Source organism: Electrona antarctica (assembly GCF_951216825.1).
Source record: "Electrona antarctica genome assembly, chromosome: 23".
NCBI classification, from domain to species: domain Eukaryota; kingdom Metazoa; phylum Chordata; class Actinopteri; order Myctophiformes; family Myctophidae; genus Electrona; species Electrona antarctica.
Window position 1 is genome coordinate 20,941,747 of NC_136804.1, and position 25,575 is coordinate 20,967,321.

At 40.8% G+C, this 25,575-nt stretch overlaps 1 protein-coding gene and 1 long non-coding RNA gene across 3 annotated transcripts in view; both read left to right on the forward strand.

Moving 5' to 3' along the window:
- tmtc1 (transmembrane O-mannosyltransferase targeting cadherins 1) overlaps nucleotides 1-3,688 on the forward strand; it is a 77,378-nt gene extending 73,690 nt beyond the window's left edge. For both annotated transcript variants that reach the window (XM_079494633.1, XM_079494634.1), the window contains exons 18-19: nucleotides 1,034-1,111; nucleotides 1,988-3,688. In XM_079494633.1, coding sequence (XP_079350759.1) covers nucleotides 1,034-1,111; nucleotides 1,988-2,113 — 204 coding nt within the window. In that variant the 3' untranslated portion in view covers nucleotides 2,114-3,688. The remainder of the gene's footprint in view (nucleotides 1-1,033; nucleotides 1,112-1,987) is intronic.
- Nucleotides 3,689-6,923: 3,235 nt separating this feature from the next.
- LOC306916437 lies at nucleotides 6,924-14,726 on the forward strand. Its single transcript, XR_013788977.1, has 4 exons — nucleotides 6,924-7,061; nucleotides 10,432-10,568; nucleotides 12,853-12,906; nucleotides 14,231-14,726. It is a non-coding gene; the product is annotated as an uncharacterized lncRNA (long non-coding RNA).
- The last annotated feature ends 10,849 nt before the right edge of the window (nucleotides 14,727-25,575 follow it).

Genomic DNA, 25,575 nt, shown 5'->3' on the forward strand with positions numbered 1-25,575 from the left:
GTAAAAGTATAGATTTTTGCTGACAAATATCTGTGCAGAATAATGTACAGTGGTTGGTCATTTGTGGAAAGTAAATGACCCTCAGGTCATAACAGGACCTGACCTGAGTCCCCCAGAGCTCTATACTAATGTATACAGCCCTGTACTAATGTTCTGTTTTCACTTTACATCAAATGTCCTCATTGAAAATAGCAGATTGACGCATTCTGCAAGTGTTCCCCACAATTCGGATGCTGGGGTTAATTTGTCAGGGTTCATTTTCCAAAGAATGCCTCACATTATCTACTATGTATTCCTTACAGTACACTATGTTAGTTTAGAAAGGGTTGTGGGATGTTTGAGTCTTTCTGTTCAGGCACTTTAAAGTAAAAGATAAAAGTCCCTAAACTTCAAACGCACTCCATCTCTTTTCTTCCTTAAAAGGTGGAGATATAACACCGTCCCACTGCTATCTATCCCAACTACATAACGTCATTTCCCTCAGCTAGCAGTTCTCACAGAACACCATGTGCAGCTAGAGATAACCTCCCCTCACTCTCTCAGTGAGTCAACAAAGACTGGGTTTGTAGAGCAGGTCTTTGTGGATGTTCTCGGCCCTGATAAATTGCGAGTGCTGATGGATGTTCTCGGCCCTGATAAATTGCGAGTGCTGACACTCACAGGTTGCTGGTTGCGTTTCCAAGAACAGACAGTTAGGCCTATATCTTGTGCCACCCCTTACCCTTTATCCCTAAACTTATTTGCCATATTTTACTATTTAGAAAAACGTTTTAAAATAGTTCAAATAGCCGATCTACAAGCTCACAACGTGTCGATGTAGATCGGCTAGTTGAACTATTTTAAAATGTTTTTAAAAATAGTAAAAAATGGCAAAAAGTTTAGGGAAAAGGGGGTGCACAAGATAGAGCCCTGTGACTCAGAGTGCTGGGGGTATTGCATCTTGCTGGTGTGAATTTCGGTGTTAAGCTCTTGAGCCACAAGCGGTGGTGGTTCAATGAGTGAAACTGACCTCAGTATCATGTTTTTCGAACAGAGTTACAAGTTGGCCGTACAACTCAAACCTGACCAGTCCCAGGCATGGATGAACATGGGAGGGATTCAGCACATGAAGGTAACTTTAACACTGTCCTCGTTTACAAACAAGTAAGACGCATGAATGCGGGAAGCAAACGCAGCTGTGCGTGTGTGCGTGCGTGCATGCGTGCGTGCGTGTGTGCGTGCATGTATTTTTGTGTGATACAGCTGCGCCCTCTGGTGGCGGGCGAGTGGTGTTACAGCCTGACACACAGACAGATAGACAGACAGACGAGCTAGGCAGGCTTCTATAGTAATCGCTCACTGCATTCGCAATCACATATGCAGTAGTGGAAAAAGTACTCAAATGTTTTACTTAAATAAAAGTATCAATACTGCAATATAGAAATACAAGTAAAAGTCAAGAAATCTAAATTTACTTGAGTAAAAGTACAAAAGTATTGGTATCAAAAGTAGAAAGTAATAATTATGCAGTAATGTCTCATTGCACAAGTTTTCAACTGTATGAAAATCTTTAGAAAATGGCAGATCTACACATTGTGAGCTTGTAGATCGGCTAATTTCAAGGTTCAATTAAGATTCACTTTATTTGTCATTTCACATGTTTGAACATAATAAATAACTATAAATAAATGCCATATGGCCGAAATGTATACAGCACTGGAGTGGTTTGTAATAATGATCAAAATCTACGAAGTAACTAAAGTTTTCAAATGTTTGTAGTGGAGTAAAAGTACAATATTTGTAGCCTGGCATAGTCAGACTACTATCACTGTTTTGCAATGGCAGATTCGTCTGGTTTCCAGGCTACGATATTTGCCTCTGAGATGTAGTTGAGTAGAAGTACTGAACTGTGTGTGTGTGTGTGTGTGTGTGTGTGTGTGTGTGTGTGTGTGTGTGTGTGTGTGTGTGTGTGTGTGTGTGTGTGTGCGTGTGCGTGCGCATGTGACAGGGAGACTATGCAGCAGCCAGGATGTACTACCAGAGAGCCCTGCTCCTCAGCCCCAGCTCCAAGCTCCTGAAGGAGAACCTGTCCAAGCTGGACCGCCTGGAGAGAAGACTGACAGGGGGAGCTTAGCCTCAGAGTCCCCCGTCCCCGCCCCCCCCTCAGCCGTGCACACGCCGAGGGTACCACCTTGCTTGGTCATGGATCAGGCCAACAGGGGCCTCGCGACCAGCCAAATGTACCATGCAGCTGGTTAAAACAATGGACCTGCAGTGGACCCTTAAAACAACCAGCTGCCTGAAAACATGGGAGAGAAGATTAATATGGCAGAGGGCTGCAGGGTATATACTGTATAAGTGAGGCAGGAGAGGGCTGGCTGAGCCACACAATGGACCAAACCTATCCAGGGAGATTGTTGCCTGAACAATAGGCTATAAATTGGGGTTGAAAACCCAGTGGGCAGGATGCATCTAAACCACACACCAAACACACCCATATGTTTGTGGGTTGCACGTAAATATCCCCCCTTTTTTTCATTATTATTATTATTATTACTTCCCCCGAAAAAAAAATTTACACACGTAAATAAAAAATAAAAAATTCTATAAATTCCACAAATGTAACTTTAAAGTGGAAATGAAAAGAGACGATCTACAAACTCCAAGCTACGGGCTTGTAGATCTGCTATTTGCACTAGTTTGGGTCCCGAGCAAACGTCTAATTTCTCTTTTAGGTCTTTCTTGAACTATAACGTTTGGGAACCACTGATCTAAACTACACCGTGCCACAGGGTTGAGACCCCTGGAAAGGACTGGGGAGTGGCGTATGTCCACCCTGCCTGAATCAGCTTTAATTAAAACTTACATCTGCTTTAGACATTTGTACTGTTTGATTCATTTTAAGTTCAAGTTGTGAAGTCCTTCCCTACTGTGGAACTTAATCTCAGATTGCTACTTAATTCCCTTTTCTGGCGATGAGAATGTGAGTGTTATAGGCTTTATTTTCTTGTAAAAAAAAAAGAAAAGGAATATATATATATAGGCTATATACATACATATATATTCTTTTTCTGTGTGTGTTTTGGGGACCAATACTAAATGGGTCACTTAGTCTTTTAACCTGAATCATGTCGTTCTATTGTGAGGGGGACGTGACTATTTGACATAACTTTCCAATGTGTTTGGTGACTGTTCACCTTCAAAGGCTCAGTCGGTCGGCCTACGTAAAACACATGTGCCCTCCACCGGATTGTACGTTTTAAGGTAAAAAAAACAAAACGATCCCTTTAAATGCAATACATTGGAGTTACACCGTGACCAAACTGTATAATAATCAGGAAGATCACCTTGTTCAAGTCACTTTGAAGACGAGGACAACTAGAAACACTGCATTCTGAATGGACACAAGCTAATCTGTCATTGTTCATTTAACCACTGGTCTAAAGGCAGCCTGCTGTATACGTAGCCTTAAGCAAGTGTAATAAGCTAGCGCGTGTGCTCATATATAGCTGTATATGGAACATACAGAGCATTGTGGCCTAGCGCGTACCATGCCCCCTAATGAAGATTTTACATGATGCAATGTTTGTATTTCTTTTCTTTGCTTATCAATATGGATTGTGAATGACATTTGTTGTGGAATGTAAAACAAAGCTGAAGATGAAGTGACTAGTGCAGTGATTGACTTGCACCATGAAAATAAATATATGTTTTTATTAAAAATGGTGTCATGTTATTTTTCATATTTCCAATTTATGCTGCCCAAGATGCATTATCTGCCAGTGAATCAATGTGCCTGAGTAATGTTCCCGTGAAATTCAGATGGTCCTATATTAGACTAGCGTTGAGCAGAGCAGCTATAGTGGAACATACTGTAATAATTACATTTCCTAATCTTTAGTTCCCTTCTCCCCTTTTCCTTGTCGCTGCTGACCCCTACTGGCTGGTGTAGGCATGTAGAAACTATGCCTAACCCTAGATTTAAAATTGTGAAAATCATGAAAAAATGACATACAGTATGTCTGCTGACCCCTACTGGCTGGTGTAGGCATGTAGAAACTATGCCTAACCCTAGATTTAAAATTGTGAAAAAATGTACATATAGTATGTCTTCCGAAACCATGAACTATAGTAGGCTATGTCGTTTTTTCATGATTTTCATAATTTTTATTATTTAACTTAAACGCCCAATGCATTCTCAATGGCAATAGCACAAATTTGTCATGCTACTAGTCCTACATACTTACACCTAGAAACCCCATTCAAACCTATTTAGGTTCATCTTACGGTGGACATGTTTGACTGAAAAGGAATCTTTGAAATGTTTCATAGTTTTAGAAATATACGGTAAGTATGTAGGACTAGTAGCGTGACGACGAGTATAATAAACTGGAAGAAAAGTAACGAGTGTGTGTTCTGGTCCTGTTGATTGAGCTGAGCAGGAGCCAGTTTTCTAGGTCCTGTTCAGCTCAATCAACAGGACCAGAACACACCTGGGCTGGCTGCTAGGATCACATCCATGTCTCAAATTTGAAAGCACTATATTTCTAAAACTATGAAACATTTCAAAGATTCCTTTTCAGGCAAACATGTTTACCGTTCTTTCTTCAAAGTAAAGTATCAGAATAAAGCCCAGAGTGGGATTTGAACCCACAACATCTGGATCATGTGGACATGTGTGACAGTCTGTGTCCTGTCATGGTTTCTCCTCTGTATTATCTGATTAACATAAACGATAACACTTAAAAGCACTAAAGACACCTTTGATGCACAGCACCATTCAAATGCTCTGTACATGATCCCAAGGCCCCATTTGAAAAGTGACACCAAGAAGAACAACTTACAACCTAAAAATCACTGAGAGCTCAGTGGCACCCTTGTTAAGATGATGTCCATGTGAGCCAGAGGTTGTGAGTTCAAATCCAGCTGAGTTCCTCCTACTTTCACTCTGCAGTCTGCAGCACGTTTTGGAGAATAACATCCAGAAGAGAACTGGAAAGCTGAGGAGATTCTCAGAGAGCATGGTGGAATAGTGATAGTATTGATTTCAGCTGTTACAATTCCAAACATGCAAACATGACCCGCTTTTGTATGTCCAATGTGTTTGGATTTAGTTCATAATGTTAACACAACTATAACTAAATTAATTTGAAATTCAATAAAAAGGTTATTTTTCAGGATTTCGATAAAAAGAAATGGCCACATTTTTTTCAGGATTTCAATTCAAATATAGCAAAAATAGCCAAGATCAGCAATTTTTGCTACTCTACACAGTGAGTGTAGATAGGGTGAGAAGTTCATCTCCCTTAGAGATAGGGTGAGAAGTGCATCTCCCTTAGAGATACTGTTCTGTAAACTTCACTTCCTTCCAGGTCATTGATGGTTGCTGAGAGAACAAGCTGTTAACTAACTGGTATGAAAAAACACACACATTTACATCATTCATAACAGCTAATGAGCCATTATATTATTATTATTATTACATCATTCATAACAGCTAATGAGCCATTATATTATTATTATTATTACATCATTCATAACAGCTAATGAGCCATTATATTATTATTATTACATCATTCATAACAGCTAATGAGCCATTATATTATTAATATTATTATCTTATATTGGAGTCCAGACTGTGACCCTGAAGCATTCAAGAGAATTCAGTCAAGTTTAGTGTTGTTGTGAAACCACACTGGGCCCAAAGCCTGCTAATGCCAACCATGTGTTGCTAATGCTAACCATGTCATAACATCTTACTTTATTTGCTTGTTTGAGTCCAGGGGCCCGTTTCACGAAACTTGGATTAGAGATTAAACCGGGATTTAACAGATATCCTGTTTTAATATATCCTGGATCAGCGATTAACCGGTTTCATGAAAAATGGTTAATCTTGCCAGATTAAGTTTGCCAGTTTACCTGGATATGTTGAGGCTTGATTCAGTTTCATGAAAGCAATGCCACATTAGTTGGAAACTAATGCTGTGGATTTAGCCTGCTCTGGACCAGGCTAACAGCAGGTTTAACCTAATGCTGTGGATTTAGCCTGCTCTCGACCAGGCTAACAGCCAGGTTTAACCTAATCCTGATGTCTTTACTGTTCATTAACCAGTCAATCTGATCACAAACCAATGATGTTTGCCTTTATGTTGCCTTGTTTTAATCAGTCTGCATTAAAGGACTAATTTAAGCACTATATACAAAATAAAAGAACCAAAATATAGGCTGCACAACCTCATCATGACAGCTTGTGAGCTTGTAGATCAGCTGCTTTTGGTGAATGTTCCCACAGAATAGGTTTGCTGTGGTGCAAGTGGTAAAGAAGAATTATTATATTATAACAATTTTTTTTATTAATTAGTGTGTTCCACTAGTGTGTTCCAATGCTTAATAATATAAATCCATAACTGTCTTTGTTGATGGGGGCGGGGCTGAATCATGACATTTGCCATTTTATTTCTCTGACTCTTGCTGTGTTGCCAGTTTTACAAGAGAAACAAGTGGCCAGGTCTATGAAAACAAGTGCAACTGAAAATAGCTGATCTACAAGCTCACAGCAACACATTGTGAGGTTGTACATCTGTTATTTAAAAACACATTGAGAATAAATCAAAATATTTTGAATATTTTTTAAACATTTTAATAAAAAAGGCACAATCTTTTCCGATAGATGTCTGTGGACAATCACATATTAATCTGGGGTTCCTTGACGTGAAGAAATGTGGGAACCACTGGTTTAAACAACATTAGGAAGCAAGCCCAAATTAGCAACTACTGTACACTTTAGAATCAAGCCCAAATTAGCAACTACTGTACACTTTAGAATCAAGCCCAAAAAACATCAACCAGCAACTATCAATGATTTATTTACAAGCTACTTTACAGAAAAAACAAGTCAAAGGTTGCTTATAATAAGCAGACATGGCAACACTGCCTGAAGGAAGCAAAGAAGGAGCCCCAGTACCTTGGCTGGGAAAAAAGGTGGATATAATCGGAAACTGCTTCCTGTTCTGTAAACTGCACTTCCTTCCAGGTGATTTGATGCCTGGTGGCTGTCAGAACAAGCTGTGAACAACTAAGTGGTATGAAAAAAAGACTTGTCATTTATTGTTGATTGTTTCCATAATACATAAGAGCGGATGATCTCTTATTGGAGTCCAGACTGTGATCCTGAAGCAAAGATAATTCAGTCAAGTTTAATGTTGTGAATCCACACTAGGCCCAAAGCCTGTTGCTAATGCTAACCATGTCATAACATACTTCATTTGCTTGTTTGAGTCCAGATACAAAAACCACGCCAGAGTTGTCTTGGTGTTTTAATCATACTTTAGTGCAACACTGTAACATTGTAGTGATGTTTATGAAGAAGTTTGATGCTAACCAAGATGCTAACTACTTAAGCATTTACATACTTTGTTTTTGTGATTCTGCCTCTATTTTACTATCTTACATGCCTATGTTTTGAGATTTTGCCTTGTTTATTGCTTTATTGTTGATTGCTTGTTCTGTGTTCTGTTCAGCACCTTGTGACTTTGCTTTACAAATAAAATGTACTTACTTACTTAAGCTAGCTAGCCTTGGTTACTGAGGCAACAGCATGGCAAAACATTAAAGGGTCATTCTGCTTATTTTGTTGACATGAACAACACTTGTTTGAGTGTCTTAAAAGGATCCCTGGCTAATAAGACAAATATGCCTTAAAACATTATTCTTGCCCTGCTCTACAACTAAAATAAAAACACTTTCTTAAATAGAAATCTTTCACTCAATAGGAACTGCTCCTATCGCAAGTTGATGATGTCATATGTCCATAATGGTCTAGTCCTATGGAATGTATGGAATGCATATGCTAATAAAAACAATGTAATACTTCCTAAGGTTAATATGAGCAAAGCAATATTTTATATACTTTTTATTAGCATGTGCATTCCATACATTCCATAGGCATATGACATCATTCCATATATACATATATATACATCTTATATAATGACATCAACTTCCGACAGGAGTAGTTCCTATTGAGTGAAACATTTTCTTTTTATGAAAGTGTTTTTATTTTGTAATTTTAGTTATACTGTAGAGGGGCAAGTATAATGTTTTAAGGCATATTTGTCTTTAGCCAGGGATCCTTTTAAGACACTAATGGTGTGTTGTAGTCAGTGGTGTAAAGCAGGGGTATTTATTCAGTGGTCCTTCAGGGGGTTCCAGGTGGTCCCCGCCAAATGGACATTAAAGAAAATGAACCCTTGTGGGTCCATTTGGTTTCATTTCACACTCTCCTCTCCTGCATCAGTTAATTTATACTAAGTCTACACATTAGAGAATGTAGAAGAATTGTTATTTTGATCAACGTTTGCCTTACTCTCTGTATCTCTCCTGTGGTACCAACATTAATACATAATACTCTCTGTATCTCTCCTGTGGTACCAACATTAATACATAATACATAATACTCTCTGTATCTCTCCTGTGGTACCAACATTAATACATAATACAGCCTTACTCTCTGTATCTCTCCTGTGGTACCAACATTAATACATAATACAGCCTTACTCTCTGTATCTCTCCTGTGGTACCAACATTAATACATAATACAGCATGGAATTGTGGACAAAATCTTATCCAACAATGACACCAGAAATATTCTACATTTTGGGAGAGGCTACATTTCATCAGATCCATTTGGGCTCAAATGTAGAATAAATAATGGGCCTTGAAACCACTGGTGCAAAGTAACTAAGTACATTTACGTACTGTAGGCCTACTTAAGTACAATAATGTTGAGGTATTTGTACTTTACTTGAGTATTTCCCATTTCCAATACTTACTCCACTAGAAGAGGCAAATATTGTACTTTTACTCCACTACATTTATTTAAAAACTTCTGTTAACTTTACCTCACTTCTTTTAGCATTTAGTTAATTATCTTAACTAAGATACGAGTTTGGTTGTTAAAAAAGGTTGGCATTGTTTAATAATAACTGATCTAAATAAGGACCTATAAATATTTTTGGAGCTCTAACAGTGACAAAGCCATGAGAGCAATGATACAAAAAAGTTGTATTTATTTTACGACATATTATTTAAGTTATCCTATGTTCCCTCAGCCCTGTGTTCCCTCAATGTTCCCTACATATATATATGTTATCCAAAGCTCTATGTTCACTCAGTCCCTCAACCTGATAAGTGCAATAAGTGTAATAGTGTATTAAGTGTAATAGTGTAATAGTGTAATGGTGTAATAGTGTAAGTGCAATACATGTAATAGTGTTAATTGTGTAATAGTGTAATAAGTGTAATAGTGTAATAAGTGCAATAGTGTAATAAGTGCAATAGTGTAATAGTGTAATAAGTGTAATAGTGTAATAAGTGTAATAGTGTAATAAGTGCAATAGTGTAATAAGTGCAACAGTGTAATAGTGCAACAGTGTAATAGTGTAATAAGGTTAATAGTGTAATAAGTGCAATAGTGTAATAGTGTAATAAGTGCAACAGTGTAATAGTGCAACAGTGTAATAGTGTAATAAGTGTAATTTTTTTGATTTTATTTGATTTATTTAGAAAAGCAATCATAATACAACATTATAATCAGCGATTCAAGGATTACACAGAAAAGTCCAAAGACTTATTTCCACTGAGGTCCTCTCACACTGAACGGAACAATACTTTAAAATACATCACAAATACATAACAGTACATATACATTACATACACAACACAACAAGTACGACCCTATCCATCCCTCTAAGATGACCCTTTATAGGGGAAACTTTTCCAGTAGCCATTGTTTAATCTTCTGTTTAAATGTCCTCAAATTGGAGGTCAGTTTAACACTGGTTTCCAGGCTGTTCCACTGTGTGGCTCCTATATAAATGAATGAGCCTTTGCCCACTTTACTTTTAAAAGCAGGGAGCACCACATCTGCAATACTGGCTCTGGTGAAATGGTTAATAGTGTAATAAGTGCAACAGTGTAATCGTGCAACAGTGTAATAGTGTAATAAGTGTAATAGTGTAATAAGTGCAATAGTGTAATAGTGTAATAAGTGTAATATAAGACATAAATATACGTTTTTCAGAAAGCTTAGGTCAGGATTTAGAGGGCTTTTTAGAATCGGCCTCAGTCCAAAATGGGTTAACATTGTTTTCATTTTTGTTTGTATTTGTATTTGTATTCTTTTTTTGGCGTGGCCGCTAGTTTATTTAATTATGTTTCTCACTTCAGTCAGGGAAAGTTGATGGAGTGACAGTCATGACTCATGGCATAAATAGTACAGTACACAGTACATGTATACTGTACAATAAATGCATGTATAATTTCATATATGACAAGATGTACGCGTTATAGATTTACTCTCTCGATGTTGAATTCCGTTTCGCCGCATTCAAAGGTGTGTGTGTGTGTGTGTCTGTGTGTGTGTGTGTCTTGTCTTGTCTTGTTTGTGTCCAGACTTCAAGGAGGCGTTTGGTCTCTTTGACAGAGCTGGTGAGAACCTGGTGGCCGATATCTGTAGTGCTCTGGGCAGCTGGGCCAGAACCCCACCAACAAGGAGGTCACCACCATCCTGGGAAACCCAACCGCAGACGGTAAGAGGCCACACACACACACACACACACACACACCCCTACGTACAAACTAAAACATGCTAATACATAAATACATCAAGTCGTCAAGAATCATACGTAAGCTAAGAACCTAACAGTGGAATATCTATATAATGAAACTATGCGTAAACATACACTATAGAGTGCTACAAAAGGAACAACTGTCAGTTAGAAACCTTGTATATTATTTTTTTTATGTCATCTTTTGATGCTTATTTTATACTTTGTCGCAGTGGTTCCCAAAGTGGGGTCCGGGGACCCCCAGGGGGTACTTGTGGGAGTTCCATCTAAATGATGATTTGGAACTAGGGTTAGGGTTAAGGGTTAGGGTTAGGGTTAAATTGTGACTGGGGGTGCTATGGAGGAGCTGGCTATAGAGTGTCGCAGTCCCGCCCCCTTTCATGACGACGCCAGGCCCAGGAAATGAATCACAATGCATTTTTCCCATAGACATTTCAAAAAGTATTTATTTAAAGACCTAACCCTAACCCTAACCCAAATCATAACCCAAATCATACACAATATTTTGGACCAAACAAATAATTACATAGAAGAAAAACAACAAAAAAGTGTTGTAACCTGCCGTTTTTTTCTACTTTCTAATTCTTTGTTTGGCCCAAATTGTGTTTGTTGTCATGATTTGTCACGACAAGAGTTGGCTTTGTCCGCGACGTAAACGTCTTCAAATAAATACTTTCTGAAATGTCTATGAGGAAAATGAACAGAGAATCATTTCCTGGGCCCTGGTAGGGGGCGGGACTGCGACGCTCTATTTAGAGGGGGGGCTAATGAATCAATGAATTGAGTCTGTTGTTGTTTGGAGGGGGGCTAAGCCTCCACCAGAGGGGGCTAAAGCCCCTCCTTACCCCCCTGGAGCCGTCCCTGATGAGGCATCTATTTTTGAGTGGTGTAAACCACTCCTACAACTGGCTTTGTTATTGAGTGGTGTAAACCACTCCTACAACTGGCTTTGTTAGTTTGTCTGTCTGTCTGTTCGTACCAAAAAATGAGCATGGTTGCTATGGTCACCCAGTTCACACAGGTGTGATTTCATTACGTCAGACATTACGTCAGACCACAGCTGATCAGTCTATATAAGACCTTACACCACTCAGTTCACACGGGTGTGATTTTTAAAATATAACACTACCTGGTTTACCTGTGATCCTAGTTAACTGAGACACTACCCTGTTCCTGGTTTACCTGTGATCCTAGTTAACTGAGACACTACCCTGTTCCTGGTTTACCTGTGATCCTAGTTAACTGAGACACTACACTGTTTTTATGTGATCCTAGTTTACTGAGGCACTCAACTCGGTCTCACCCAAAGGGTAACCCAAAGGGTCTAACCCAAACACAGTGAAATAACACAGATTGGCAATTCTGTACATACACTAACACTACTAGCCGTTGAAAGCCACGCCTCCGTCGCGGTCAAAACAGTATTAGTGTAATATGTACGGATTTTGGGGTTTACTAGTCGTGTGTGTTATTTGAACGTGTTTGGGTGAGATCGGGTTGGAGGCACTACACTGTCTCTATGTGATCCTATAGTTTACTGTCTATGTGGTCCTATAGTTTACTGTCTCTTTGATCCTATAGTTTACTGTCTATGTGATCCTATAGTTTACTGTCTCTATGTGATCCTATAGTTTACTGTCTATGTGGTCCTATAGTTTACTGTCTCTATGTGATCCTATAGTTTACTGTCTCTATGTGATCCTATAGTTTACTGTCTCTATGTGGTCCTATAGTTTACTGTCTCTATGTGATCCTATAGTTTACTGTCTCTATGTGATCCTATAGTTTACTGTCTCTATGTGGTCCTATAGTTTACTGTCTCTATGGTCCTATAGTTTACTGAGGCACTACACTGTCCCTATGTGGTCCTCCATTGCTCTGGTTTGTTAGTTTAAGTGGTGTTTAATATACTGCTCAATATACCACAGTAACTTTGGGTCCTGGACCCCCCTGTTGACCTCTGGGGGGTCCAGACCAACAGGAACGCACCTGCCGCCCCGCGTCCGAAACGGTACTGTACTGGCACACCCGAAATCACCATATATACAGTTAATATGTGCGTGTGTTTGTGTGTGTGTTAGGTTGCGCACAGGTGGTGAAAAACAACCATGCTGTTTCCGTGCTCAGACGCACCCAGCCACCCACCCAGCCAGCCACCCACACACATTATCATAGTCACTTAAGGAAGTGGTTACACCACTTAAAAACTCAACAGTTTTTCTCTCTCCACTACTGTGCCACTCAGGTTGTCTTCTCACCACCTCAAGCTATACCCAGACTGAGCTTCTCTTCTTTCCTGGTAAGTCGTGGATCTCTTGGCAAACGATGTATTGTACGTTTGGAAACATTAAAGTTCATAGACTTGGCTGGCAAATGATTTACGTATTAGTGCTCTAAACAAACATTAAAAGGTCCATAGACTTGGCTGCCACATGTGATATGACTAATCTTCAAAAGACATGCATTGGGGATGAATGACATGATGAATGGATTATGTCAAAAATCTAATTTAGATATCTTGCTACTTGAACATTCATTGTTCATTGGTTATCTGGCATTTCAATGTACTGATACAATTGTGTCGCAGATCAAACTGCATAGATTTCATAGATTCCACAGACTTGTTTGAAAGTTGTGTTGGATTTATTTTAATGTGTATTTTCTAAATGTTTAAGAGGTCATTAATATGTCCGTACACGGACAAATGTGTCCATGGCAAGACTTGGTCTTGTCCGTGGTGAATTTTCTGTTTTACACACCATTATAATGTTAGGCCGATGTTGTTATTGGTTTACCTGTGATCCTAGTTAACTGAGACAATACTAGGTGATTTTTTTTATTTTTTTCAACCGGGCCACACAGCCACACAGCCACACAGCTCATTATTCTACTGTTGAAATGAATGGATTATAAATATAACTGTGTGCTTCGCTTTGTGACCCATGACCTTTGTGTTTGACCTCAGTGGAAAACACCAGACCCTGCCTGAGGGTAATAATTTAACCATATATATATATACTGTAAATTACCAAAGTCCTAAAGGTGCCATACAGCTGAGTTCTAACCACATAGCAGTGGACAGAGTCTACAGCTGGCATAATGTAATTGTGAACCACATAGCAGTGGACAGAGTCTACAGCTGGCATAATGTAGTTGTGTCGAGGCCGGGCACAGGACTCCTTGTCTACTAATCCAATAGTTATGGAATAATCACTAAGAAAATGAGCTATTGCAGTCCTAGTTTTGCTCCAATGTTCTGTCCGTGTCACTGACAGAGTCACTGTGCCGTGTAGTACCAAGGTACCGCACCAAGTTGTCATACAGTGGAAGTTTTACTCATAGTGCTGGCGGCACCACGGTCATCGACTTATCGTGTCATACAGTGGAAGTTCTACTCATAGTGCTGGCGGCAGCTGGAAGAAGGTGTCATACAGCTGAGTTCTACTCAAAGTTCTGGAGGTCCTGAAGGACTTCACGACTATTGGATTAGTCGACAGGGAGACCTAGACACAACTGCATTATGCCTATTACAGTATTCCAGCTAGGGATGTTAATTGTTATGTCTATGTACTAAATCTTTTGCTTTTATTTTATTTTTTCTGGGTTGCCTGATGCATCATGAGGACACCTCTACACCAGCAGTGGATCGAGAAAAGTACCTGAAGGGCTTTACCCAAATTATGTTTATTTACCCAAATGATGTACAGTGTCTCGCTGTTGCAAACATAGTGGATTTATACCAAAAAGCATGTTTTTGCAATAGGCGCCCCCCTACGGATGGAATTTCTTAAACCACCATGTGAATGAAATTTGGGGTGGACTTTGAACGATATACGGACTATTCTGCCTGTGGTGTGTTTTAATCGGATAGGTCATACGGAATGCAGGGAAAGTTAATTTTTGATTCGAGGATTTAAAAAATCATGAAGGATACTATACACTGATGGTAGATCTTGTGATATGCTAGCTTATCCCTGGAATAAAAGTTATGTGTTGAGATAAGCTATGCATACAAAAATGTAAAAACATGTCACCCAGGTATAAGGATACACTTTAAGTACTATTTAACTGTTTTAACTGTAAATCTGTATAAAAAATACAAAAACCCTGTCTACTTGATGACTGTGACACACATATTTCTAACTTACGATGAAACTCACTTTCTATGAGAGAAACTTCCTATGAAACACATATTTCTAACTTACTATGAAACTCACTTTCTATGAGAGAAACTTCCTATGAAACACATTTCTAACTTACTATGAAACTCACTTTCTAAGAGAAACTTCCTATGAAACTCACTTTCTATGAGAGAAACTTCCTATGAAACAATGTTAGTGTCTTTCTTCTCTCTCTCTAGTGTCTTTCTTTTCTCTCTCTAGTTTCTCTCTTCCTTCTCTAGTGTCTTTCTTCTCTCTAGTGTCTTTCTTCTCTCTCTCGTGTCTTTCTTTTCTCTCTCTAGTTTCTCTCTTTTCTCTCTCTAGTTTCTCTCTTCCTTCTCTAGTGTCTTTCTTCTCTCTCTAGTTTCTTTCTTCTCTAGTGTCTTTCTTCTCTCTTCCTTCTCTAGTGTCTTTCTTCTCTAGTGTCTTTCTTCTCTAGTGTCTCTCTCTCTCTCTCTAGTGTCTTCCTTCTCTATTTTCTAGTGTCTTTCTTCTCTCTAGTTTCTCTCTTCCTTCTCTAGTGTCTTCCTTCTCTAGTGTCTTCCTTCTCTAGTGTCTTTCTTTTCTCTCTCTAGTTTCTCTCTTCCTTCTCTAGTTTCTCTTCTCTAGTGTCTTTCTTCTCTCTTCCTTCTCTAGTGTCTTTCTTCTCTTGTGTCTCTCTTCTCTCTCTCGTGTCGTCCTTCTCTCTCTCTCTAGTTTCTCTCTTCCTTCTCTAGTGTCTCTCTCTCTCGCCACACCCCTCTCTCTCTCTCGCCACACCCCTTTCTCTCTCGCCACACCCCTTGCTCTCTCATTTCCTTTCTCTAGCCACACCCCCTTCCTCTCTCTCTCTCTCTCTCTCTAGCCACACCCCCTTCCTCTCTCTCACTTCCTCTCTGTAGTCACACCCCTTCCTCTCTATCCACACCCACTTCCTCTCTCTCTCGCCACACCCCTCTCTCTCTCTCATTTCTCTCTCTCACTTCCTCTCTGTAGTCACACCCACTTCCTCTCTGCCACACCCCTTTCTCTCTCACTTCCTTTCTCTAGCCACACCCCCTTCCTCTCTCTCATTTCCTTTCTCTAGCCACACCCCTCTCTCTCTCGCCACACCCCTCTCTCTCTCTCTCTCTCTCGCCACACCCCTCTCTCTCTCTCTCTCTCTAGCCACACCCCTCTCTCTCTCTCTCTCTAGCCACACCCCTCTCTCTCTCGCCACACCCCCCCCTCTCTCTCTTTCTCTCTCATTTCCTTTCTCTAGCCACACCCCCTTCCTCTCTCTCTCTCTCTCATTTCCTTTCTCTAGCCACACCCCTTCCTCTCTCTCACTTCCTCTCTGTAGTCACACCCCTTCCTCTCTATCCACACCCACTTCCTCTCTCTCACTTCCTTTCTCTAGTCACACCACTTCCTGTCTTTAGCCACACCCCCTTCCTCTCTGCCACACCCCTTTCTCTCCGTCACTTCCTTTCTCTAGCCACACCCCCTTCCTATCTCTAGTCACACCCCCTTCCTCTCTCTCACTTCCTCTCTCTCATATCCTTTCTCTAGCCACACCCCCTTCCTCTCTCTCTCATTTCCTTTCTCTAGCCACACCCCCTTCCTCTCTCTAGTCACACCCCCTTCCTCTCTCTCACTTCCTCTCTCTCATATCCTTTCTCTAGCCACACCCCCTTCCTCTCTCTCTCATTTCCTTTCTCTAGCCACACCCCCTTCCTCTCTCTAGTCACACCCCCTTCCTCTCTCTCACTTCCTCTCTCTCATATCCTTTCTCTAGCCACACCCCCTTCCTCTCTCTCTCATTTCCTTTCTCTAGCCACACCCCCTTCCTCTCTCTCACTTCCTCTCTGTAGTCACACCCCTTCCTCTCTATCCACACCCCCTTCCTCTCTCTCACTTTCTCTCTCTAGTCACACCACTTCCTGTCTCTCTCTCTCTCTCCTTGTATTAAGATTTCAGCCAGATCTGGATTTTATTTTCATAACCACCTCGTTTTATTGTCCTAGACCACCAGGGGGCAACACCGCCCACTCCCATACATGGTCCCGGGCCCATACATGGTTCATGACTTATCAACCGGTAGGAGAACTCGAGTCCTGGGGCAGGTAGAGTCTTTCCGCTTGCGGTAGGGTCTCTAACCATTGCGCCACCATAGCGTTCTCCTGACTGAGTGAGATTTCCGGGCGCTTATATCTTCTTCGTTCTTCAAAGTAAAGTTTCAGAGCAAAGAGCAGAGCGCGATTTGAACCCACAACGTCTGGATCATGTGTTCAGCCATGTAACACACTGAGCTACCGGGCTCTCTGTGTTCTGTCATGGTTTCTCCTCTGTATTATCTGACTAACATCCATGATAACACTTAAAAGCATCAAAGACACATGAGATGGAACAGCAAACACTGTTAAGATGCTCTGTATATGATCCCAAGGCCCCATTTGAAGTGACAACCAGAAGAACAACCTAAAACAGAAGCAAAACTATGAGGAATCTCAGAGAGCTGAATCAAAGAGAGCTCTGTGGCTCCCAGTGTTAAGACAATGTCTATGTGAGCCAGAGGTTGTGAGTTCAAACCCAGCTGAGTTCATTCTTCTTTCACGCTGGAGCATGTTTTGGAGAAGAACACTGGAAAAAGATGCAAAGCAGAGGAGGAGCATGGTGGCTCTCTGGGTTAAACTGCTGTGTATGTGAGCCACAGGTCATGGGTTCAAGTCCAGCTCATGTCTTTCTGCCCAACACATGTTTTAAAGAGTGACACCCAAAGAACACCCTAAAAGTGTGGATGATTAGAGAGAACTTGGTGGCTCCCTCTGTTAAGACACTGTGTACATGATCCTCAGGTTGTGGGTTCAAACCCAGACAAGGCTCTTCTATCTGAATCATAGATGGGGGTCTGTGGCCAAATACCTATTATTAATTTGGGTGTCCTTGACATGAAGATGTTTGAGAATCATTGTGTTGATGAGAAGAGGCAGCTGAATGGGTAGAGAGGCTGCCTGGAAAGCAGAAGGTCCTGGGTTCGAATCCCGGTCCTGACAATGTGTCAAGGCCTTAACTACTCTTCTGTGGGAATCAAATAGATTAATGGAAGGATGCTTGTTTGCTTAAACATTTGCACTCATTTCCCCTTAAATGAGTGCAATTTAGGCTAATCCTGCCATATATAAACATCTATTCCATACACTCGTGCAAAACCAATCATGCACCGTAACAAGAGAAGAAAATTATTTTAGCAGAAAGTTCAGTTATTAATATCATTAGTAATGACATCATTAGTCATTAATATTATAATGCCATCATTCCGACCCCACGAGGACCCATTAACCCATTAAAGGGGTTTTTTTTTAGCTAAAAAAAAAATAATAATAACAAATTGAGACCCTGTCTGTCCCACATTGTGACTGACAGGCATCAGGGTTCAAATTGAGACCCTGTCTGTCCCACATTGTGACCGACAGGCATCAGTGTTCACATTGAGAACCTGTCTGTCCCACATTGTGACCGACAGGCATCAGGGTTCAAATTGAGACCCTGTCTGTCCCACATTGTGACCGACGGGCATCAGGGTTCAAATTGAGACCCTGTCTGTCCCACATTGTGACCGACAGGCATCAGGGTTCAAATTGAGACCCTGTCTGTCCCACATTGTGACCGACAGGCATCAGGGTTCAAATTGAGACCCTGTCTGTCCCACATTGTGACTGACAGTCATCAGTGTTCATTGAGACCCTGTCTGTCCCACATTGTGACTGACAGGCATCAGGGTTCAAATGTCCTTATAGTTTAGTCCCCTAATAGTTGGCCTTCTGTTGTAAAGCTCTCTCATTGTCACTTTTTCTGAAAGATGTGTTTTTAAGCCTGTTAAAATAACATAAAAATGATTTCCAAAAAAAAGTGAGACACCAGAGGAGTTTATAGTACCACAGACGAAAAACAGTATAAGTCCAAATTTCAGACTGACCCCTCCACGAAAAGGCCTCGTTGTCCTGAACCCTTATCTATCATTTATATATTATGGATCAATAGTGTGGACTTAGACTGTTATTCGTCTGTGGTAGATAGCCAATAGGCCTATATGGTCAAATATGACATCAAGGCATTTGACTCATTCAGGGCGGGAACCCTGTTTGGTGTTTTAAGCATCATGTTATACTTTAGCTTTTGAAAAATAGCAGATCTACAAGCTCATAGCGTGGCACCGAGAGCTTGTACATCTGCTTTTTGAAAATGTGTCACAAATCTTTGAATATATATTCTTTCAGAGTGAACGTTTTTAACTCAAATATTTGCTTCTGGAACAACATATTTTCAGATGGGGGTCAGCGGCCAATTACATATATTTTTGGGGGTCCTTGACATGAACATGTTTGAGAAAGACTGACATAAACATGAGGTTTTTCAGAAAACGGTCAGGATTTTAGAAGGCATTTGTAGAATCGACCTCAGGTCTAATAAATGGGTTAATAGCAACTCAAGAAGTAAATTGCTAACCCCGTACTTCAGTGTCGCTTGTGTGGGACAAGTGGAAGGGGGGGGGCAAACTGTGGAATGCACAAGCGATACTTCTGTTCCTCAAATGAACAGTGTGGATCTGGTCACCCTAAAACACTTAAACCAAGAACAAATATTATTCTCAAATCTTCTATTATCTGTAGAGCTGTAATTGACCATTTGCAGACCGCGGCCATGTTTCCATCAGAGTTTGGTGAAAATCACGGATAAGCGACAGGCTATAGTCCATGGTCTCGGACCGCATGCTATAGGGTGCCATTTTTTCACGATTTCGGAGGATTTGAAAAAAAGGTGAAAATCACGGAAAAGCGACAGGCTATAGTCCATGGTCTCGGAACGCATGCTATAGGGTGCCATTTTTCACGATTTCGGACGATTTGAAAAAAAGGTGAAAATCACGGAAAAACTAAAGGCTATAGTCCATGGTCTTGGACCGCATGCTATAGTGTGCCTTTTTTTCACAATTTCAGAGGATTTGAAAAAAGGTGAAAATCACGGAAAAGCGACAGGCTATAGTCCATGGTCTCGGACCGCATGCTATAGGGTGACATTTTTTCACGATTTCGGAGGATTTGAAAAAAAGGTGAAAATCACGGAAAAGCGACAGACTATATATAGTCCATGGTCTCGGACCACATGCTATAGTGTGCCTTTTTTCACGATTTCGGAGGTTTGAAAAAAGGTGAAAATCAAGGAAAAGCAACAGGCTATAGTCCATGGTCTCGGACTGCATGCTATAGAGCGTCGCAGTCCCACCCCCTTTCATGACGACGCCAGGCCCAGGAAATGATTCCCAATGTATTTTTTCCAAGGTATTTATTTAAAGACGGTTACGCCGCGGACCAAACAAATAATTACAAAGAAGAAAAACAACACAAAAAGTGTTGTAACCTGCCGGTTTTTTCTTCTTTCTAATTATTTGTTCGGCCCAAAAAATTGTGTTTGTTGTCATGATTTGTCACGACAAGAGTTGGTTTTGTCCGCGGCGTAAACATCTTTATATAAATACTTTCTGAAATGTCCATGAGGAAAATGAACGGAGAATCATTTCCTGGGCCCTGGTAGGGGGCGGGACTGCGACGCTCTATAGGGTGCAATTTTTCATGATTCTGGAGGATTTGAATAAAAGGTGAAAATCACGGAAAGGCGACAGGCTATAGTCCATGGTCTCGGACCACATGCTATAGCATGCCAATTTTTCACCATTTCGGAGGATTTGAAAAAAAGGTGAAAATCACGGAAAAGCGACAGGCTATAGTCCATGGTCTCGGACCGTATTACGGACCACTCTTGGTCTAGGGGCAAACTTGGCCCATAATAGTTGGAAGGACGAAACTGATGTCACTTATGTAAAATTATTTAATAAATAGCTATTTACAGACGTGCTATAGTCCATGGTCTCGGACCACATGCTTATAGGGTGCAGTAGAGGTATGTGTTTGGCCTCTGTCGGTAATTTAACTCTGAGTGTGCGCAAATGGAACCAAATGGACCCGTTGGTTCTATTTGTACACTCTCAGAGTTACATACCCATAAGGGTCCATTTGGTTCCTAACTATAATTTAGCTGGGGACCCCCTGGAACTCCCTCAAAGACCGCTGGGGGTCCCCGGACCCCACTTTGGGAACCCATGTGCTAGAGCACCCCTGTGGATGGTAGCGCCTGAGGGTCGGGTGTATTAAAGGCCGATATGCATGCAGGTTTTATTGTTACCATGTATGTTATGGACACTGACATTTACGGGCCCACCTTTGGGGTTTGATGTATCTTCTGCCTCTGCCTCCTCACTTCTGGTCGTGACCGCTCAAACGCTTAAGTGTTTAACACAATCAGCTCCGGGATTTCTTTCAAAACAGCTGCTTGGTAAGCACACTTTTGTATAACTAAAATGAGAGTAAATTAAATTAGTAAAGTGTGCTTACCAAGCAGCTAACAGAATGCATAAGAATCAATTATCACTCATGTTTGTACGTTAATATTACTTTAACCTCAAAAGGTAGAAAAGTGCTTATCAAGAAAGAAAATGCATAAAGAACGTATTATAGTGGTGCCTATTATCCTGTAGCGTCATTCAAAGTCAATCAAGTTATCTAAGAACAAAGACAATGAATATAAAGCTAAATAGGGCGATTGGTAAGGCAAAGGGCCTTACCAATCAAAAGATTTATAGATTGGTCGGGGTGTGAAGAAGCTCCCGCCAGCGTGCTGGTGAGGGAGGACTAGCGATGGAGCTAGTTATTTTTTATTCATAACTAGCACCTTATCGAACTGTCTTATCGAGCCCCTTTTGAGCTTTTTCTATTATTTTGTGGCAAGACATGACGCGACAAATTCTGAACAGAACCAATATCTTTACTGTAATAATTACGATAAACATATTTAACCAAAAACTATCACTTGCACTACTATTTACTACTAGGGGCTTCAAATACAGTACTTTTATTTAAATGTTTAGAATATACACACTTTGTAGTGTCCCTTTGTTGTTTAAGACAGCCTGTTTCGTATTGGCTTTGTTGTTGATGTATTGAATGTGGGTGATATATATTGATGATGTATTGAATGTGGGTTATAATATGTGTCTAACAAAAACAGACAATAGACACAGGAGTTAAAAGAAAAAGAAAAAAAAAGATCATTTGTTATTTTTGCATTAGTTCATCAGAACAATTAATCCGCTATACCGAGACACATCCAACATTCCCTTGCATTGGTTCAAAACAATTAAACATCTTTACAGAGAGACACATCCAACATTCCCTTGCATTGGTTCAAAACAATTAAACATCTTTACAGAGACACGTCAAGCATTCCCTTGCATTGGTTTAAAACACAATTAAACAGCTTTATACGTACAAATACTTTAAGTACAAATATAGTTTTATAGTACAATTTTACTGCAGAATTATATTCACCCACCTGTCAGAACACATGCATATATGCCTGATACACAATTCAATTCCATTTTATTAAACTGTCAAATCACAACAAGTTGTCTCAAGACACTTTACATGTAGAGCAAAGGACAGCCGCCCAGAGCAAGCAATATTGCGACAGTGGTAACGGGAAAAAACTCCCTCCCTTAGGAAGAAACGTCAAGCAGAACCCAACTCTAGGGTAATAGTTATAGAATTTGATTGAAATATTGATTGAAATATTTATTAACAGTTTGCAGAATTACATTACACTTCAAGCACAAACTCAATACAACGACTGTAGAACAAAGAGGAGATCCGGGCACACTTAATGTTAAAAGGAGGAAACTTTATTGAACCGACATGTTTCAACCTATACGGTCAGGGTCAGGGTCCTGAATTTCAATACAAAGACTGTGAGTGGACGACCCAATTAAGCATTACACTTGTTTACAAGAGGGTCCACCTTGTTCAATTCATGGATTCATTGTTAAAATATAGGACAGTCAGTTTAAGGCAGTAATTAAAGAACCATAGTTCTTAAAAAAAACCTTAGTAGTTGTCAAATATAGTGCGCTGTCAGTTTAAGATGGACAAACCTATCAGAGAACTTTGAATGGAACCAAATGAATCTGAATCTGCTATTTTTCAATAGCTAAAGTATAACATCATGCTTTAAAACACCAAAAGGGGTTCCCACCCAAAATGGGTTAAAATCCTTTAGTAACCTTTGCCAATCCTAGAAAAACCCTTGAACCCTGAACACAATCCAGGCAATGGATAAAACACCTTGGTAAAAGACCCTTAAAAACTAATTAGGAAGATGCAGGAATTCAGACCATGCCGAATTATAAAGTTTAGTGGAATTTATACAAATTGATTCTCAGTGAAAAGATGTTACAGATCCAGGCTTGACATAGCGTTATTCCATAGTTACAAAGTCCGTTCCTGAGTCCTGGATAAAGTTTCTATTCCGTGAATAACACAATTATAGCAAACATGGCGGAATGTTGTTGTTCTATCGTGATTGGCTGAGATGAATCCATGTTGCTGTCAGCTGACGATGACCCACGTGGAGGAGATCGTTGGCATCCCCTCGTTGGTTCAGCACAGTGATGGTGGCAGCGTAGTGACGTCGTAGTCACAAGATGGGAAGTCTGATGTCTCATGCATGGAGACGCTGTGGTCATGGTGACCTGTAGATATGAACCCTGACTTCACCTACACTGACTGTGCTGCTTAGCTGGGTGATATGCACATACATACATCTGCACGTACATCTGACAAGCCCCTTTCATCAGGTATCATATGTGACTTCACTTTGCATCAGGTGTCATCTACTTGACTCGTCCCGACACCCACAAGCTCTGTGGCACTGAATCGTCCATAATCATAAGGTCTCCTATTGCCAGGTTCATCTTAATCTGAGTCCAATGTTGTGGCACTTGAAGCAGAGATCTCTTCCAAAACAGTCAACAAGATACTGCACTATTTCACCCTTCAGTGTGTATACAAGTCTTTTGTGAACAGTTCAAGTGGCATGACTGAGGTACTGACGCATTTCCATTGCTGACACACGACAAAGGCCAGGTCTGGGTTGGTATGGGTGTTCCATTGTGCAGCGAAGAAGCTTCTTTGGGGTCAAACAAGCCCCCTTGGCTCTGTGTCTCTCCATTTGAGGATGTTTGGCTGTAACTCCAATCCTTGTATTGGGAATTGAAGACCCCTGCATAGAAGGCAGGCGCTGGTACTAGTGGGAGTGAGTGAATTCACATCATCATATGTCTTCTGCAGATCAGCTTTCACCAACATGGAAAGAGGTGGTGTTAGGACGTGTTAGAAGGTCGTGGTTTTAGAAGGACGTGTTAGAAGGAGGTGGTGTTAGAAGGACGTGTTTAGAAAAGGTGGTATTAGAAGTTGTTATTAGAAGAAGTTGGTGGAAGCTGATCTGCAGATCATGTTTGGGTTATAGCCAAACATCATCAAATGGAGAGACACAGAGCCAATGGGCCTCTAGCACCAACACACTACTGTTGTTTGACCCAAAAGTGCCCCCAAGCCTCTTCTCTGCACAATGGAACACCCATACCAACCCAGCCCTGGCCTTTGCTTTGGGTCAGCAATGGAAATATGTCAGCACCTCAGTCATGCCACTTGAGCTGTTCACAAAAGAAGACTCATATACATGCTGAAAGCTTAACAAGTGCAGTATCTTGTTGACTTGTTTTTTAAGAGATGAGAGTATTTCCTGAAAAGTAGTCTTGAACATCCAAGGTTTCCACCCGACAGAAAACAAAATGGAGGTAAATGCAAGGTGCTTATAGAGAGGAGAGATGGTCTGTATGTACCTGTATGGGGACAAAGATCCCTTGCCATCTGCACAGAGTGGCCAGGGTGTGAGCTGATCCAACAGGGGGCGTTCTGTCCAGTCTCATAGCCAGGGAGGAGGCTCCGTCGTCGGGGATGGAGCACCAGGCCGACGTAGGGTTCTCTTGGAAGGTCTGGTACACGCCCAGCACTGGGACGCTGCCCTCTGCTGAAGGTCTGGTACACGCCCAGCAGTGGGACGCTGCCCTCTGCTGAAGGTCTGGTACACGCCCAGCACTGGGACGCTGCCCTCTGGAAGGTCTGGTACACGCCCAGCACTGGGACGCTGCCCTCTGGAAGGTCTGGTACACGCCCAGCACTGGGATGCTGCCCTCTGCAAGAAACACACACACACCATCATCATGAATCCATTTTACAATCCATTTACCCCAGTAGTCAGGGAATATCGTCAGTATAGTGTCAAATCTGGGAATACATTTCTTACCAAGAACTTTCTTCACCAATGTGTTTGTAAAGGTGTCTACTAACATATCCCACATTGGTTTCTATTCAACCACCCTAGGGGAAGTTTTGACAGCTGCTGAAAGTTGGTGTGCCATACAACCATTATAAGGCATAATGTTTTAAATTTCATTATGCTTGTCAAACTAGGGTGTTTTCATGATTCTGAATCCATTCCAAGCATTAGTTTTGCACTAAAAACACTCCTAAAAATGGTTGATGAGGTCAAAACATTTGGGTATATTTGGGCAAGTGGCTATGGCCAAACTAGGGGGTCTATGGTCAAACTAGGGGTTTTTCATGATTCTGAACCCATTCCAAGCATTCGTTTTGCACGAAAAACACTCCTTGTGCTAAATTCGGCCATAGCCACTTGCCCAAATGTGCACTGACCTCATCACATTTGTGATGACGGATATGGCCATTTTTGGCCCAAGGATTGTTTTTGGTGAAAAACTAATGCTTGGAATGGATTCAGAATCATGCTACTTAAAACATAATGAAATTTAGAACATTTTACGTTATAGGCTAATGGTTTCAGCAGCTGTCAGAAATTCCCCTAGGGTGGTTGAATAG